General features: G+C 45.2%; 3 protein-coding genes across 3 annotated transcripts; 2 read left to right on the top strand and 1 right to left on the bottom strand.

The window, feature by feature from the left end:
- The first annotated feature begins 2,387 nt into the window (after positions 1 to 2,387).
- On the top strand, positions 2,388 to 4,824 carry LOC128936140 (uncharacterized protein DDB_G0271670-like). The gene is made up of 2 exons (XM_054274884.1): positions 2,388 to 2,413; positions 3,975 to 4,824. The coding sequence occupies exons 1-2, from the start codon at positions 2,388 to 2,390 to the stop codon at positions 4,822 to 4,824; spliced, it is 876 nt and encodes a 291-aa protein (XP_054130859.1).
- Positions 4,825 to 7,145: 2,321 nt separating this feature from the next.
- ATP5F1E (ATP synthase F1 subunit epsilon) lies at positions 7,146 to 8,291 on the top strand. Its single transcript, XM_054274702.1, has 3 exons — positions 7,146 to 7,254; positions 7,401 to 7,527; positions 8,139 to 8,291. Exons 1-2 carry the CDS (start codon positions 7,223 to 7,225, stop codon positions 7,522 to 7,524), a joined length of 156 nt encoding a protein of 51 aa, XP_054130677.1. The 5' UTR covers positions 7,146 to 7,222; the 3' UTR covers positions 7,525 to 7,527; positions 8,139 to 8,291.
- Positions 8,292 to 9,040: 749 nt separating this feature from the next.
- TUBB1 (tubulin beta 1 class VI) lies at positions 9,041 to 16,348 on the bottom strand. Its single transcript, XM_054274561.1, has 4 exons — positions 15,814 to 16,348; positions 11,362 to 11,470; positions 11,091 to 11,201; positions 9,041 to 10,970 (listed from the first exon to the last, which is right to left on the bottom strand). Exons 1-4 carry the CDS (start codon positions 15,838 to 15,840, stop codon positions 9,892 to 9,894), a joined length of 1,326 nt encoding a protein of 441 aa, XP_054130536.1. The 5' UTR covers positions 15,841 to 16,348; the 3' UTR covers positions 9,041 to 9,891.
- Between the last annotated feature and the right edge of the window lie 230 nt (positions 16,349 to 16,578).

Genomic DNA, 16,578 nt, shown 5'->3' with positions numbered 1-16,578 from the left:
GGAAAGGTCAGCCCTTGGCACGTGCCAGGCTGTGCCATGCGGGCGCTCCCGGGCACCTCAGGGACTCTGAGCCACGAGGCCCCTGCAGGGGGAGCAGGAAAAGGCAAAGGCACAGCCCAGGGGGAGCTGATGTGGTATTTTGGTGCCCAAGGCTTTTCCTGGAATTTTGTTTCTAAGCTTACAAGTGATTTCAAGGCTCTCTCAGCCTTTCTGAGCTGTAATGTCACCCTGCCCAGCATATTTATTTTGCATGCCATTTCTGTTAGATCAAATTGCCTATTAAGTACTGTCTGCTTACAGAGCTCCTTTTAACAAACAAGAACACTTCCATAAGGTTTGTGCTGGGGGAAGAAAACAGAAATACAGATATATAACTTTTAAAAATTAACTATTCTAAACAGAATATTTTTCTAAACAGAAATGGCTTGAGACTACCTTACTAAGTCATTGAGGTTTGCCATACTTTTACAGGAGATTATTACAACTGAAATAACATTTCAATTTTAAAAGTGTATGTGAAACTTCTGCAAAACTGTACCATCATTTCTGATGAAAATGCTTAGCTTGAAATTAATTTTATATGTTTGCTCAGCCATTAGCATCGTTTGATATCCTAAAGTCAGTTTTTTCATTTCCAAATTTTTCTGCACTAGGGACTGCATAGTAGAACTCACAGTTTGGCCTTGCACTGAAAAAAACCTTACTGGTTAATTTCTACAGGCATTCAACAACTTCTTGAAAGATAATAAATTTCTTTCTTCTATTTTATTTATATGCCTGAATTCTCATTCTGTCAGAGTATGGCTTTCTGTATGTGGCCCTTTTTAAATAAAATTTTGTTTCAATTCTGGCTAATTCCTAAAACTTTCTGGTCTATTTGTGTTTTAGAACTGTGAGGTGAGTAATCTAAAATAAGGAGGCTGAAAGTGAAGAAATCCCTGGAGTGAGTGGCTTTTTTTGAAATGCATACCCTGAAATGCACATTCACAGCTGCTGTGGTCGTTTTTGCTTCTTAATAACTCAGCTTTTCTGCAAATGTGGCTTTAACTAGCAAGCAGATTTCACAGTCTGCTGTGGAGCATCCCTCCTGTGGAGAGATTTTCAGGGGCTGAGCTGTTCAGCTTTGCTGCAGCCAGCGTGGGTTGCTGTGGGTGGGTGCAGCACCACGGGGAGAGGGGCAGGGAGGAAATGGGGCTGGAAGGAATGGAGGAAATGGGGAGGAGAAGGCAGCTACAGCTGGAGAACAGAACTGAAGGGCCAGGAAGAAAGAATTTTGAAAAAAGGGGGAAGGGACAGGAAGTGTTAGGGCAGAGGTGGAGGAATGTGCTGTGATCAGTGCTGAGGGCTCTGATGGATCCCTGCCCACCAATGGGCACCGGCCCCTGCTCAGCCACAGCTCTGAACCACAAGTGCCAGCCAGGGTTTGCTTCAAAAATAAACCAGAAAAATTGTAACCACCATTTCCTACAACATTGCTGATCTGTCTCTCTGGTCTGTACTTGCATTTGTATTTCCAATAAATGTCAAATATCGTAAACACGAGCACCCACTGTGTGATAACTGCAGCATTTCCAATCTCCTGGCCCTGACAGAGCACTGGGTCAAAGGGAAGGTCAGCAACCTGCTGAGGTTCATTTTAATGGAAGAACTGAAAAGAACTAAAGAGCTTGTGTGGAAGCAGTGAGTCATTTTAGATTCCTTCCATTTCTTAAGGTGGAGGTTGTTCTTTCATTTGCCACAGGATCTGTTAATTTCTACCTTAAATAACTCCATAGCTTTGCTTTGCAGGTTGCTGTAGCAGTGATTTATTCTAAAGGTAAGGCTACATGTTACAACCAAGCTGAACTAATTGCTTACCTTAGGAGGACCATGGGCACCAGCTGTGGACAAAATACCTTACATCATGATGCTGTTTTGTCATAACCACATTTTAAAAGTAACACAAGTCATTAACCACATATAAAGAGGAAGTAATGCGCAAGGTTTTTAAAACTTGAGTGTACCTGAATTCTGCTCTGCAGATCCTGGGTCCTCCTCAGGCCATTTACGCCAGCTTTTGTAGAATGGACAGCTGAGACTTGGCTGACAATGCAAAATTATTTTTACTTTCAATCCAGGTGTCCAAAAGTTGAAAATTAACATCTTCATCAAGTAACCTTCAAAATACTGTCCTGTCATAGAAACCAGCACAGAACTGAATCTCCCTCTCAAGATTAGAGCTGATTCCAGTCAGGTGTTTGCTGGCACTGTGTGCAGGGCTGTGCTCAGACAGGAGATTTAGCAGGGGATGACTTTATTGTCATCAGCATGGCATCATTGCCAGGGGCTGTGCAGCAGATTAGGGTCAGCAGCAGAGAGAACAGCAGAGCTTTACCAGCACAGCCAGAATGGCTTACCCAGGCAGAGAAAGGAGGTAAATCCACAGCTACCCAAGGTAGGAAACGTTATTACTGACCTCTACGTTTTGTACAAAGGTGACCATAATTCCATGTTTCTTGACAGTGTTATTTCATAGGAAAAGGTGCAATAACTTCATTATTTTAAATTCAGACAGAAAGAACTCAGTGAAGAGATGATGGAATTTATAGACTGTTGGACACTGTTTTTTTATTGTATTGTAATTTGCCTTTGTTTTTTAATATTTGTTCTCCCCTGTAAAACACACTTGAGAAAACTCTTGAGATTAAAGGTAGTCACAAAATTATATTGTTTTTAGATAGCAAGGGATTTTTAAGGGCTTAATTACTTTTATTAAGAATACAGGGCAGCAAGCAAACTTATTATTTCATTATAAGTTATGCATGTTTGGAAAAAGTCATTTGTTTTGCCTTTTGATCTATAAACATTGTACTCTTGAAAGAATTGCAGCCATGTTGCAACAGCTCTTAAATTGCAGAAGCATTATCTATAAGTGTTAAATATATTCATGAACTTTTGGGGGTCTCATCAATAGTATAGAAGCAGCTCTGTTTTTAGCGTGGCAATTTTTGCATTGTGCTAAATCCCCACAATTTGATGTTTGCACAGTGAGGCACCCCTCAGGCTCGGTGGCTGCTCAGCAGACACTGCCTCAGTCGAGAGGTGACCTGGGTGGGAGTTGCACCCGTGGTGATTAAGTTAAATCCATTACACTCTCATCTGGCCGTGGGTTGTGTAAGAGCAGGGACAAAGCTGGGGTGTGTTCAGCCCAGCCTCCTGTACCTTGCACTTCTGGGTCCATAAAATGTGGCTGTGATGAGGGAAGAGCTTTGTGTGCCTCCCCGTGCCTGTCTGGAGAGGCAGCCACGGCTCTGAGTGCTCTGAGCTTTGCAGCACGGTCTGGAGATGAGAGAAGGCAGCTGTGGATCAGCCTCTTGATCTACTCACACTATAATTAGATGCACCTTTTTGAACTGAAATTTAAGCTGTTCTGTTCCCTTTTTAATCATGTCTGCCTTCTATCGCAACTTCTCTTTATGATATTTTTATTAAACAATTCAAACTGGCACAAGTAAAAAATTATTGTTACTATACAGGTTTTCTATCCAGAGGTATGAAAGGTAACAAAATAAGATCTCTTTTTATCTGATAACAGAACTGCTGTTGCTGAAATGTGTTTTTCTCAGACACAGAATCAGTTCAGCACATTGTTAACTTCCAAAAGCAAATCCTGCATCTGCTACACAGAAAGGTAAATCTGGTTGAACAAGGACAGACATGTCAGGAGAGAAGATTGTCTGCAAGTGCATGTGTGATGCTGTACTGGTCCCCTGGAAAGGCACAATGTTCTCAATAATTCTGTGGGCTCCTGTTACTGGAGCTTTTCTGCATCAAAAGAGAAACTACTGAGACCAAGCACAGAGTTTGAATCATTATTTAAAAAAAAATTGGGGGGGTAATGCTGTCTTTTTGTTTTGGTGTGATGATAGAGATCTTTTGTTTAAAATGTTCCTGATTTAACACCCATCATGTTGGGGATTTATTTGGCTTTTCAGTGTCATCTCTTCAACCTACCTGGACCTACTTGGTCTCACTTTTTTGGCCTCCCTGGACCCCTCCAGTGCCAAGACTTTAGCCTCCTTGGAACTCTTTAAAATCCCCTTTTCAGATTCATTGGATTTATCCAGTCTGAGCTCTTCATCCTCTGTGGAATTCTCCAGTCTCACTTCTTCATCCTCTCTGGACCTTTCAAGTCTCACATCTTCATTCTCCTCAGACTTCTCCAGCACCTCCTCTTCAATCTCCTTAGAGCTCTCCAGTCTCACCTCTTCAGACTCCTGGGAGCGCTCCAGTTTCTCCTCTTCAGTTTCACTGGACCTCTCAAGTGTCACTTCATCAGGCTCTCCGGATCAGTCTGGTGACAGCTCCTCAATCTCTTTAGATCTCTCAAGTGTCACCTCTCTATCCACAGATTTCTCCAGCCCTACTTCCTCACTCTCCCTAGACCTCTCCAGTCTCACTTCTTCGTCCTCCACAGATGTTTCTAGTCACAGCTCCTCAGCTTCCCTGGACTTTTCCTGTACAATCCCTCCATCCTCACCAGGTGTGTCTGAGTACAGCTCCTCCACCTCGTCAGAATCTCTAGACCTGACCGATTTGAACTATTTCATGTTTCAGCGCTCCTCTGGATTATCTTCATCAGCTCCCGAGGATGTTTCCAACCTCATCTCTGCCCCTTTCCTGGATGTCTCCAGCCTCACCTTTCAGGATGCTTCTCCCCTCAGTCCCTCAGTTTCTCTGGACATGTCTAACCTGGCGTCCTTAGTTCCCCCAGACCTGTCCACGCTGACATTCCTGGATGTTGCAAATTGCGCTGCAGCCGCGTCTCTGGATCTGTGCATCTGACCAGCCAACCCTCCCCTCCTCTGCACCTCCCTCTGTCCTGCCAACTTTTGTCCTTTATCTGCTCTCTCCTTTCTTCTCTCGCTGAAAATTCCTACCTGAGGAAGGTTTAGGGCTTTACAAAATGTCTCCTGGCATCTAAACTGGGCATGAAAACAGGTCATGCAAATCTGTAACGGTGCCTTGGAACAGCTGCATAAACATCAATATTTGTTCTGGAATTTTTGTAGAGCACAGTTTCTTACTGACTGATATCCAGTCATGGCTGGTGCCTCACCCAAAGGTTTGGCTTTTTCAGTTCATGCTGAATTTTTATCTATCAAGACCAACAAATAGTAAATAGAGCTAAATGTGTAAGTAATTGCATCCAGGTTGTGCATCTCCATTCTGGATTTGTATCTGAGTTAATTTCACAGAAGTGCAGGCAGAGGCATTTCACAGGGAGATACAGAGAGAGAAAATGTGGTGGGAAAAGAAAATTGTGGAGCAAAAAACAGGTGAGAAATGGGTTAGGGAGAGGAAGCAGAGAAGCTGTGGAGCAGGAATAGAGGGGCATCTAGCTGGGAAAAAATGTCCAACTCCACTGGCATGGTTTTTCTCTGCCAAGCCATCTATGGGGCCTGGGCTGCCCATGAGGCTTAAAATAATCTTAGTGCTAATTATTTTACCTATCAAATCATCAGTTGTTCCCATTAAAGAAGCATTTGCATGTTACATCCTCTTTCTCAATATTTGTAAGTACTGCAGTTACTTGTCCTGCTGCTTAAGTAGCACAGAGAGTCTTCCCAAAATCTTTGGTGCTGTCTTGTATATTTTTGCTATCATTGTTATGACTGGGGCTTTGAAACCAAATATATTTCCTTTCAATATCACTGGCACCTTTCTGTGTTAAAAGTGCAGAAACATGTTTGTCATAACAAATATTTTTTAATTGGAAAGCTTTGCTCCAATATGCCACATCTCTCACAAAATTAAAATGTTTCACACAAAAATAAAGAAAACAAATGTATAATGTAAGAATTGTTTTCTGCCTCATTTACACCAGTTATTTCTTCAAAATTAGGTAGGAACAATTGCAATATGTGTATTTAAGAAATTAACCCAAAATTCTATAGGAGCTGAGTTGTTTAACAGTTAAAAAAAATACAGATCACTGGTGCAGATCTCAGTGTTGTATGCTGGTAAACAATTATTCTGTTTGTTCTGGTGACTCTTCCCTGACATTACCATGTCATGGGTTGTTAATGGCAAAGGTTCTGGACTAAATGACATCTCTAATAAAGCTGAAAATTACTCTGTGCTTTAAAAATTGTTTGACTTTGGATAAAAGGAAATAAAAGAGAACAAGACAGAAGTGCAAGGATTTGTTTAAAAGCCAGTATTTAATTTCCTTAAGTATTTTTTATTAATTATTTAGATGAACATTAGGTTAGGACCAAATTGCTCACCTATCAAAAATTATTTGAATCTTCTAATAGCTTTTTGCTTATTATAGCTGGGAAACTGATGATTTTTTCTTTGTGTCAATAGCTTCTAGTTTGCTATGTTGTCTTTTATGTGTTTGTTTAGAGGAAATGATTGAATTTCAGGTGTTTGTATCAAGATTCAAAGGATGCCCATGGCAAGGTACTGTGTCCAACGGGACAGAACTGTCACAGCCACACAGATCAACTCCAAAATTAAAACAGTCTGTTTAAAAAACATCACTGGCTCCACATGCTTGTAAAACGTTTTCTTTTTAATGTCTCATCTTGAAAAAAACAAGAAGCGATGGCACAGAGGGGTAAGAACAGATTTGGATGTAAAAGTCACACATTTAACTTGCTCGGATTCTTCGATTACAAGAGGATTTCTAAGGAAGGAGTTAATGTGTAACTAACAAAGTGCTCTTTAACCAGCCATGAGCCTCACACAAAACGTGCCCTTTAACTTATGTTCTTTAGGTATTTGACATCTCGTGTATTTCCGGCAAATACACGAGACCAGCACTGAACCGACTCTCTGGCTGGTTTTGACAGCCAGGCAGGCCCCGGCCGGCCACAGGCGGAGGCGGGACGCTCCCATGCCGGGGAGGGCGTGCACCTTCCCGCACAGCTTCGGCCGAGAGGAGACGGGGCCCGACCCGGAGCCGCCATGGCCCCGCCCAGCGCCCCTCACGGCCCGGCCCGGAGCCGCCATGGCCCCGCCCAGCGCCCCTCACATCCGCGGGGCCGCCCGGGCCGAGGGGAAGGGGCGGGGCGAGCCCGGGGCGCGTCAGGCGGAAAGGGCGGGAGCTGCGCCCCGGAACGGAGCCCTCTGATTGGCCGCTGGCGGAGGCGCGCATGGGTGGTTCCCGCGCGCTGATTGGCCGGCGGGCGCGTCCCCTGCGGCGCGCGCTGACCTTGCCCGCGGAGCCGCAGCCATGGTGGCGTACTGGCGACAGGCCGGGCTCAGGTACGGCTGCGGCGGCGGCCCCGCTGTGAGGGAGCGCCTGGCGGGGTCACGGCGGCGCCGGGGGAACGCGGGGTTGGGGCGGGGGAGGTGGATTTGGGGCCGGGCCCAGGTCTGGGTCTCACCGCCCTCTGTCCCCCCGGCCGCAGCTACATCCGCTACTCGCAGATCTGCGCCCAGGCCGTGCGGGCCGCCATGAAGCCGCAGTACAAAGCGGAGGCGGAGAGGGCAGCGGTGGCCACGGTGAAAACGGTGAAGCCCAAAAAGGAGTGAAATGTAAGTGGGTGGGGTGGGCTGGGTGCGTGGCTGGAGCTCTGTAGGGCAAGAGCGGCGCTCGCGGTGACTGTGACTGCTGAGTCCATTAATCCCCAATACCTGGGGATAATCGGCTCCGTTTCCAGCCATGGGCGGGATCGCGGCTGGCGAATGTGCGCAGGTGTTTGAGCTGGGTACGGGTGGGACGGGAACAGCCTGATCCCATCAGTGGGGTGAGATATGCTGGCTGTCAAACCCCGCATTGAACCTTTGGGGTCTGGTCAGACTTGGTATGGGCTTACACAGAACAGCTGCGGCTCTGCGGTGACACTCACAGGTTTCTCTGTGGTTTTCACATTTTTCATACTTGCTAAGCCAGCAGGCAGCCTCTCTGAACTGCTCCTTCCCCTGATCAGCAAATTCGTTGTATGGGTTATCTGCTCTCTGTGAGACAAATGCTGCTTGTACCTTTATTTGTGCCATTCCATACATCACAAGCAGCTGAAATACTTTCTGTTCTGGATAGAACAACTTCTATTCCTGATCTGAGATTAAATAATACTACCTTTTGTTTAAAGTGTATCTTGTACACATTCTTGATTTGAATAATTTGTTTTTTTAATCTCTCGTAGGAGCTGATCTGTGGGGAATAACAGCAAACTGCAAAGGCGAGCTGCAGACTGCAGTAGGCGAGCTCAAGTCTGCAGTGTAATGTCACCACATGAACTGTAGAACTTGCCTGTGTATGTAAATTCACATGCTAATAAATGTAATTTCTGAATGTGTGGAAAGTGTAGTTCCTCTTCAAACAAAGTTTCTGTTCTGCAGAGACATTTACTTTTCAGTTCTGTTAAAATAAAAAGCTGCTTTTAGCACAATCTGGACATTGAGTAGCCACATTGTTTATTTTTAAGCCTTAACTTTTTTTGGGTTTCATGCTGATATTTCAGGTGCATAAATGAGTGAGAGATTTGGTTGTTGTTTAAAACTTTTATGCCTATTTCATTTAAATTATTACTTTGGAAAAAAATCATGGCTAAGAGCTGTATAAACTGAGAATGTAGCATATGGATTTGAAAACTGGAAGCAGGGTAATTGTGCCATGGATGTGCTGCTGGAGATCCAATCTCCAAGTCTGAGACACTGAGCAGTGAATCAGGAATTGGGAGAGCTGGTGTCATGTAAGAGGTGGGGAAGGAGACTCAGGAATCTGAATTGTTTATGCTGCATTTTCCTGCTGCTGTGTGTCCTCACAGCAGGGGTGACATTGTCCCACTGCGCAGAAGAATTGGCTTCAGGTTCCTTCACCAAGACTGAACTCAAACATGAGGCATTATTTTCTTCAGAATACAACAACCTTTGTTAAACATTTTCATCTAAGAGTATAACCGATTTAATTCAAAGTTAGTTATTGCAAGAATATATTATGGGGTTTGTCTATCAAATGTTTCAAGTATAAAACTTTTCATAGAATGGTATATAATCTTTATTTAAAAGAATATTATAAATACATTAAGTGGGCAGCTGTGATGGCAAGAATTTTTTTTAACAAAGGCAAAATAAGATTTTGTTTTAGTGACTGCCGTAGAATTTATGTTAACAAACTACAAACCATTCTATGTCATTTTTGTTGTACTGAATATTAGGAAAAAAATTTACAGTAGTTAGTACCTAGAAAAAAAAATACCACACCAAAACTTTTACACAATGTCACAACTTAGTGTGCTAATGTAACTCAACCTGTAGTTAGAAATAGAAACACACCACACCATGATAATGAATACAAGCTCTGCAATAATATAAGCCAGCAATGTGATAAAACAATTAGAGTACTTATAAAATAAGAATGTGCATATTCAGTCATTTGCCCCCTGTTGTTTCTGCAGATCTACTTAGTCTGTGGAGTGATAAAAGAGTCACTGCCTTGGGAGGCCTCAGGGATGTGCACATGATCCTAAAACAGTAACGAGTTCACAGTCAGCAGGGACTGTGTTTACCTGACAATAAATAAATGTGATGAGCTGACAGCACATTTTGCTATTGCTTAAGATCCTGATCTATATACACAGGCCCAGTGGCTGTATGGTACATTCAGTATCTGGTGATTGTGTTCTAAAAGTGAATCCATTTACAGGAAAGGCTGGTGTGAGATAACGTGTCCTCATAGTGGATTGGTTTGAGGAGAGATTCCATCTCAACAGTTGTTCAAGACAGTAAAGCAGAGCTGCCATGAATTTCAAAAGCACTGTGTTGTAATATCAGATATACTTGGCCAGATGCACTGGAGTTCTGAAGAAATGTGTTATTTTGGGTATGCAGATGATGGCTATTGCTTTGTCTCTAGTGAATGTGAACAGGCTCATTTGGAGGATATTTTGATACTTTTTACTCTGCTTCCTTTTCTGGCTTGGCTTCTGCTTCCACTTCTACCTCTTCAAATTCCTCCACGTCTGCAGTGGCATCCTGGTACTGCTGGTACTCGGACACGAGGTCATTGGTGTTACCTTCTGCTTCAGAAAACTCCATCTCATCCATGCCTTCCCCCGTGTACCAGTGGAGAAAGGCTTTCCTCCTGAACATGGCCGAGAACTGCTCGGACACCCTGATGAAGAGCTCCTGGATGGCCGTGTTATTGCCAATAAACGTGGCTGCCATCTTCAGCCCTCGCGGCGGGATGTCACACACGGCCACCTTCACGTTGTTAGGGATCCACTCCACAAAGTAGGAGCTGTTCTTGGTCTGGACAGACAGCAGCTGCTCATCCACTTCCTTGGTGGACATTCTGCCCCTGAAGATGCAGGCCACGGTGAGGTAGCGCCCGCGGCGGGGGTCGCACGCTGCCATCATGTTCCGGGCGTCGAACATCTGCTGGGTGAGCTCTGGCACCGTCAGGGCCCGGTACTGCTGGCTGCCCCGAGCTGTCAGCGGGGCAAAGCCGGGCATGAAGAAGTGCAGGCGAGGAAAGGGCACCATGTTCACCGCCAGCTTCCGCAGATCCGCGTTCAGCTGGCCGGGGAAGCGCAGCGAGGTGGTGACGCCGCTCATGGTGAGGGACACCAAGTGGTTGAGGTCCCCGTAGGTGGGATTGGTGAGCTTCAATGTCCTGAAGCAAATATCATACAGAGCCTCGTTGTCAATGCAGAAGGTTTCATCGGTGTTCTCGATCAGCTGGTGGATGGAGAGGATGGCGTTGTACGGCTCCACCACCGTGTCCGACACCTTGGGGGAGGGCACGACGCTGAAGGTGTTCATGATCCTGTCGGGATATTCCTCTCTGATCTTGTTGATGAGGAGCGTCCCCATGCCTGAGCCCGTGCCACCACCAAGGGAATGGATGAGCTGGAACCCCTGAAGGCAGTCACAGCTCTCACACTCGTTCCTGACCACATCCATGACGTTTTCAATCAGTTCAGCGCCTTCTGTGTAATGGCCCTTGGCCCAATTGTTGCCAGCACCTGAGTTACCTGTGAACAGAATTACAGGAAGAACAGCCACAAAGTTAACAGGAGAATTTTTGAAGGACTTGCAGGGCCCTTTTGGGACAGCTGCCTGCAGTCAGTTTGCTGGCAGTGTGCTGTGCATACCATGGATGAAGTTGTCAGGCCGAAAGAGGGGCCCGATTCTGCTGGAGCGGACGCTGTCCATCGTCCCAGGCTCCAGGTCCACCAGGATGGAACGGGGCACGTATTTATGGGCTGGAAGAAACAAAATTAATGCAAATAATTACTGCTAGTGCTCAAAGAAACAGGCTTAGAATGCACTCTGGAAAGTCCAGTCCACCTAGGCTGGTTTAGGCTTTTTGTGGGTTTTTAATTACTTATTTTAGCCTCCCTGTTGGCTCTGCTGAGCACTTACAGTAAGCCTCATTGAAGTACACGTTAATTCGCTCCAGCTGCAGTGGTGAATCCCCACGGTAGTTCCCAGTGATGTCAATGCCATGTTCCTCACCAAGCACTTCCCAGAACTGCAAAAGGAAAGAGGTACAACACACTGAGAATGATTTCTTTATTTTCAGCACGTTTGGCACCAGCTCTGGGAACTGTGCCTGAAGCAGGGGATGCTCTGCCATTTACATACCAGATCAGAACAGGAATCCTTCTCTACCTCTCCTAATTAAATTTGAGGGAAAAATTTAGCAGACCATTTATGCTGCTTAGCTATGACCTGTGCACTAATGGGTGGTGGCCCTCAATTTGTTCTCTTTACAGTAAAAGAAAATTGATGTTAGTTTAAAATTTTAAATAACAGTTACTGCTTGGTATGAACTTAACAAAAAGGTTGTGAGGGTGTGGATTAGGGAGAGTTGCTCTGTCATGCACAAATGGGACCATGGCACAACAAAGCTGGCACAGGCAAATTTGTACATGAGCAAGCCTTTCCACAAACAGCTGCTGCTCCTAAACGTCCTATCTTGACACTCATATGGATGTGGTCTTGTGCTGGGCTCTTATCTGGGCAGCAGCCACAGCAGTGTTCATGCAGACACACCCACCCACTGTAATGACCAGGCTATTCTAATGTTAAAGCTCTCCTGGGTCAGTCCAGTCCCATTTTGAGTGTACAAATACACCACTGTCATCAGGTGCATGCTCCATGGTTCACGTTCCATTAAAAGGAATCAAGGTTAGGTGTGGGAGAAGGGAGGAAGAACAAAACAAAACAATCCCTCAACTATCCCATGTCTTAAAAGACCTCCCAGCCCAAAGTAGATAATTTTGGACAACTTCCTACTTATCAATTAAAGAAAAAAAAGAAAGTATGGACATCACACAGCATAGTAATTGAGGGGTAATTTTACTCCTAGCCCAGAAAGTCAGCAATAGTGACTACTCCTTATGTCACAGCATCCAGTGTTTGAGCTACACAAAAATACTCCAAATGACACCTTGTCTCTCACAGGAGGCCAGTGACACTTTGTGTCATTCTACACTCTAACACAGGTTATGCTGTTGGTTAATATGATCCCATATGATCTCTAAGACCCCTTCCAACACAAGCCATTGTATGATTCTTTGATATTGAAGAATAAAATGTGGCAGAGCTGCTGCATGGCTGAGCTAAAGTACCAGCAACACAACTTCACAGCCCTGGAATTACTGGCTCTGTCACTTGTATCTTGCAGAGGATGTGAGTTCCCCTGGGAGCAGGAGTCCCAGCAGGAATGCTCTGGTGCACCTGTATTCCCTGGGCCATGGTTATTGCAAATGAACATTAACCTTAAAGGAACAAATCCAGCTTTTGGTTTCATACCAAAATACACATGGTTCCCTGCTAACCTGCCATGCTTCCCCCCACTGAGTTACAAGGTAATTGTCCCCCCAGAAGTGCCCATCCACTGATGATGTGTGACCTGCTACCTCTGATCCCTGCCAGTAATCAGTGTTGAAAAGAGACCTTACCTTGGATCCAATTTGGTTCCCACACTGGCCAATCTGCAGGTGCACGATTTCACGCATTTTGTGTGGCTCAGACCTGCCGGTGGCTACAACCTCACCCAGGCTCTGCAGCTCCCCAGAACGAGCCCTGTGCCTGCTGCTCTATCAGCTACACCCAGCACAGCCCGGCCCAGGGGCCCTTTTATACCCCAGGGAGTGTCACTCAGCCAGCCAGGGGAGTAGCCAGCCCCAGGCTCTGCACCAGGAGCCCGGGGCCCCTGCCCTGCCTGGGTGCAGGTACAGCAGCACAAGGGCAGCACCTGTGCCTTGGAGAGCAGCACTGTCACCTGCACCCCTTCCCCTCTCTGTGCAGCATATATGTGCATATTCTGTTTGTGGATGTGCATATTCTGTTTGTGGATGTGCATATTCTCTTTGTGGTGCATTATTCTATATTAAACATAATATATATACAAATATATGTGCATATGTAGAGATTATAGCCCAAAGTGAGTGATCTTAATTTATTAAGCACATGTGCTTCTGCCACATCATTTAAATTTTAGCATCATATGAGTCATAGAGGACAACACCCATAATAAAAATGGTAACAACTTGAGAGCAGGATTGCAAGGCAAACTCCAGTTCACTAACAAGCCTCATTCCTGATGTTTGACTGCATGGAGGAGGGGAACAGGAGCAGGAACAAAAAATAGTTTGTAACGCATAAAAATAACACTGTACCCTCAGTGATGCTTGGTCCTTAAATACTTAAAAGAGTCCATCATATTTAGCCAAAACTTGAATTAACTTGTGACTAACTTGCACAGTTAACTCTCCCTCTCTCCCATTAAGAAATACAGCATTTCTAATATTTCTTAATTTCTTATGTCTCAGGTGTGCTTCAGAACTTGCCAGGAACATGCTAGAGGTGAAAACCCCATTTCACTGAAGCTCTCTGAAGTGAACTGTAACATTCACTGAGTGAAACATTTCCCTTGCTAAAGGAAACGCTGTGAGACAGAACAAAACACAGCACAGTCGTGTTTGGCTGCTGATAACCAGCACCAGTATCACTGAGCAGCAGAAACCCAGACTAAAATGACTTGTGGAAGCCTAGAGCAGTTTCATGACATGTCAAGTGACTGCCACTGCCTTGCAAGTGTTCCTTTTAAGGATGGGGAAAGGAACTATAATTTGGAAAGCACCTTAAAACTATTCAGCATGAAATGGTGACAGTGGAAGCCTTGACTCCCTGAATGTCACTGCTTGACCGCTTTATGGGTTGCTGGAGATAAGGGATTTCTGAGCTTCCATATGGTTCCAGGAGAAAAATCAGCTTATGCCAGGCTTCCCCTCCACTTGATGACTTCCACTTCCCCCACCAGCCAATGAAGAACAGACAACTGCTCCTGACACAGAGCTCAGCACCAGGAGTGCATTTTAAAAAAATAGAGAGCAAACATCTGTCATCCTCTGTCATGCTGTGAGCACACTGCTTAGGGAGCAATAAAAGGAAGATGTCAAATGCAGGTAGATTAATTTTGTTTCCTTAAAACACAATCATTTTATAATTTTCAAAAGATAAAATCTCTAAGCCATTCAGTTTACCCAGCAAGACACACACAATGTTCTGTTCCACTGCCACATTGACAATATTTTCCACAATAGCTTTGGATATCTTCGACAGTTCCCGAAGAAAATTCTGTAAAGGTTATTTGGCCATTTACTTAAAAAGCATATCTCATTTATTTATGCACATTTCATACTTGTTTTCTCCAACCATCCTTAGCTAAGAGCAGTAATGCACATCTAAGTTGTATATTCAACTGCTGCATTCTGAATAGACATTGATACAATGTTAATAACAAATACTAAATAAATACAATATAAAAATAATTTATATTAATTGATAAAAAATATAAATTAATATAAATTAAAAATATGCAATGTATTCACAATAGACACAGCTTAGGAGGAGGCTGAAGGTGCTAATTCACTGTCCAAAAAATTTGACAAAATAATTTCAGCAATAAATAAATTCACTGAGCACATCTCACAAGGAAAGGGGGAAAAGGGAAGCAAAAGAAATAAGCAATCACTTAATAGGGGCTTTTCCTCTTGCTGAAAATAGCTCCCCAGAATCATGTGCCTCCTCTGAAGTGCTTCCTTATAGAGCCTTAAAAATTCTGGCACATGACACCAGGCAGCTGAGATGTTTGTGGGCTTGGGCCTCTTTTCCCTCCTCCCCATCTGCATTTCTGTCTGACTCTATCCAGGCCCGGCCTAGGAGGGGCTGTTTCTGTGGAGGTTTAGCTGCAGTCCCTGCTCAGCCCAGCGAGCCCCGGGCCTGTTAACACCCCGGGACTCCCAGCAGTGCCACGGCCCATGTGCAGCTGCAGATTAGCAGAGAGAGGCACCGGGGAGAGGGGCTGAGCTGGATGGAGCAGCTCTCAGGCACTTTGGCAAGGGGGAGATTAGGAGCAGCCTGGCACTGGGCACAGCTGGGGCACAGAGCACATTATCAGGCTGCCACTGCTCCCAGATGCCACAGCCCTGCTGATGGGCTTGAGCTGAGACCACAGAGACACCAGGCTTTTGTGGTTGCTGGGCTATTTGTTGTTGTTTTTGTTTCCTTGGTTGGTTTTTGGGTTTTTTTAAACACTACCCCCAATAAACATGCATGTGCAAGGAGGGATTCTGGGATACTCTTTTTTAATGGTTTGCTTGGGAGGAGCTGGCTTTTTAGAGTAGCAGAGAAGATTGTTGAGAGGAAAGCCTATTCAGTTTGAGATAAGCCTGGCTACAGGGCATCAGATAATTTTACAGAGATCTGTGAATGGCTGCCAGACAAGCTGATGCAAGTCTTAACTACCCTGGGCTAGCTGAATCACCCCTAATAATGATACCAAAACCAATGCATTCAACTCACAGGCTCCATTCGTGCTCTGCTGATCATTTTGGTGTGTTTGTTCTCTGTGCCTCAGTTTCTCTGCTCATCGTGTGGAGCTAATAAACCTCCGGCCCTCCACAAGAAGTGCTGAAAGCCAAGGAAGAGAAGCTAGGAGGGGAGAATTGTCTGTGGTTTACTAAACCTGTTTATCAAACATGAAAACTTCTAGCTAATGTATGCAAAAGAAACTGATAATCCATTCACACAGTCACTAGAAGCTTCTGCAGGAAAATTAGAAAACTGTTTTTACTATTGACTAAATCTTCTAGCAAATAATGAAGAACCTTCAGATATTCAAGCCCTAAGGAGTAGCCTAGAAAATGGACACAGGCCTGTGTTCCTTCGCTAATTGTAGCATTAAAGGGCTTGAGAAATCCAGAACTTGGGACTAGGAAAAAAAACAACAAACAAAAATCCAGTCACAGTCTCTGGCCACAGTCTGGCACAATGCTGAGGTGTTAGGCCAAAGGTGAAGGAACCTGTGACAGGGCCTGTCCCAGATACAATCACAACTCATGTGACCGAATTGTTGAGCTGGAAGCGCCACTGGGGGCTGGGAGGGCGGGATCGGAGTTTGTTCCTCGTCCCCAAGAGCTCCCTCGGACACGCTGAGGCGGCGCCGAGGAGGGCGCGGGGCCGGACCGTTGTCCCCGCCCGCTGTCCACGCCCGCCGCAGGTGAGCCCGGCCCGGCCCCGCCCGTGCCTCCGCTCCTCCCCTCCGCCCTCAAACCCCGGCGCGGCCGC

This window comes from Melozone crissalis, unplaced genomic scaffold (genome assembly GCF_028551555.1).
Source record: "Melozone crissalis strain CALT ecotype California unplaced genomic scaffold, PUWL_Pcris_2 ptg000017l_1, whole genome shotgun sequence".
Classification (NCBI taxonomy): Eukaryota; Metazoa; Chordata; class Aves; order Passeriformes; family Passerellidae; genus Melozone; species Melozone crissalis.
This window is presented reverse-complemented; position numbering and strand designations above follow the sequence as displayed.

Coding starts and splice junctions, on each gene's coding strand:
- TUBB1 (XM_054274561.1), bottom strand. CDS start 15,840: ATGATCAGCAGAGCACGAATGGAGCCT. Junction 11,202..11,361: donor GTACTTCAATGAGGCTTACT/GTAAGTGCTCAG, acceptor TGTTTCTTCCAG/CCCATAAATACGTGCCCCGT. Junction 10,971..11,090: donor GCCTGACAACTTCATCCATG/GTATGCACAGCA, acceptor TTCTGTTCACAG/GTAACTCAGGTGCTGGCAAC.
- ATP5F1E (XM_054274702.1), top strand. CDS start 7,223: ATGGTGGCGTACTGGCGACAGGCCGGGCTCAG. Junction 7,255..7,400: donor TGGCGACAGGCCGGGCTCAG/GTACGGCTGCGG, acceptor CCCCGGCCGCAG/CTACATCCGCTACTCGCAGA.
- LOC128936140 (XM_054274884.1), top strand. CDS start 2,388: ATGGCTTACCCAGGCAGAGAAAGGAG. Junction 2,414..3,974: donor TACCCAGGCAGAGAAAGGAG/GTAAATCCACAG, acceptor TTGGCTTTTCAG/TGTCATCTCTTCAACCTACC.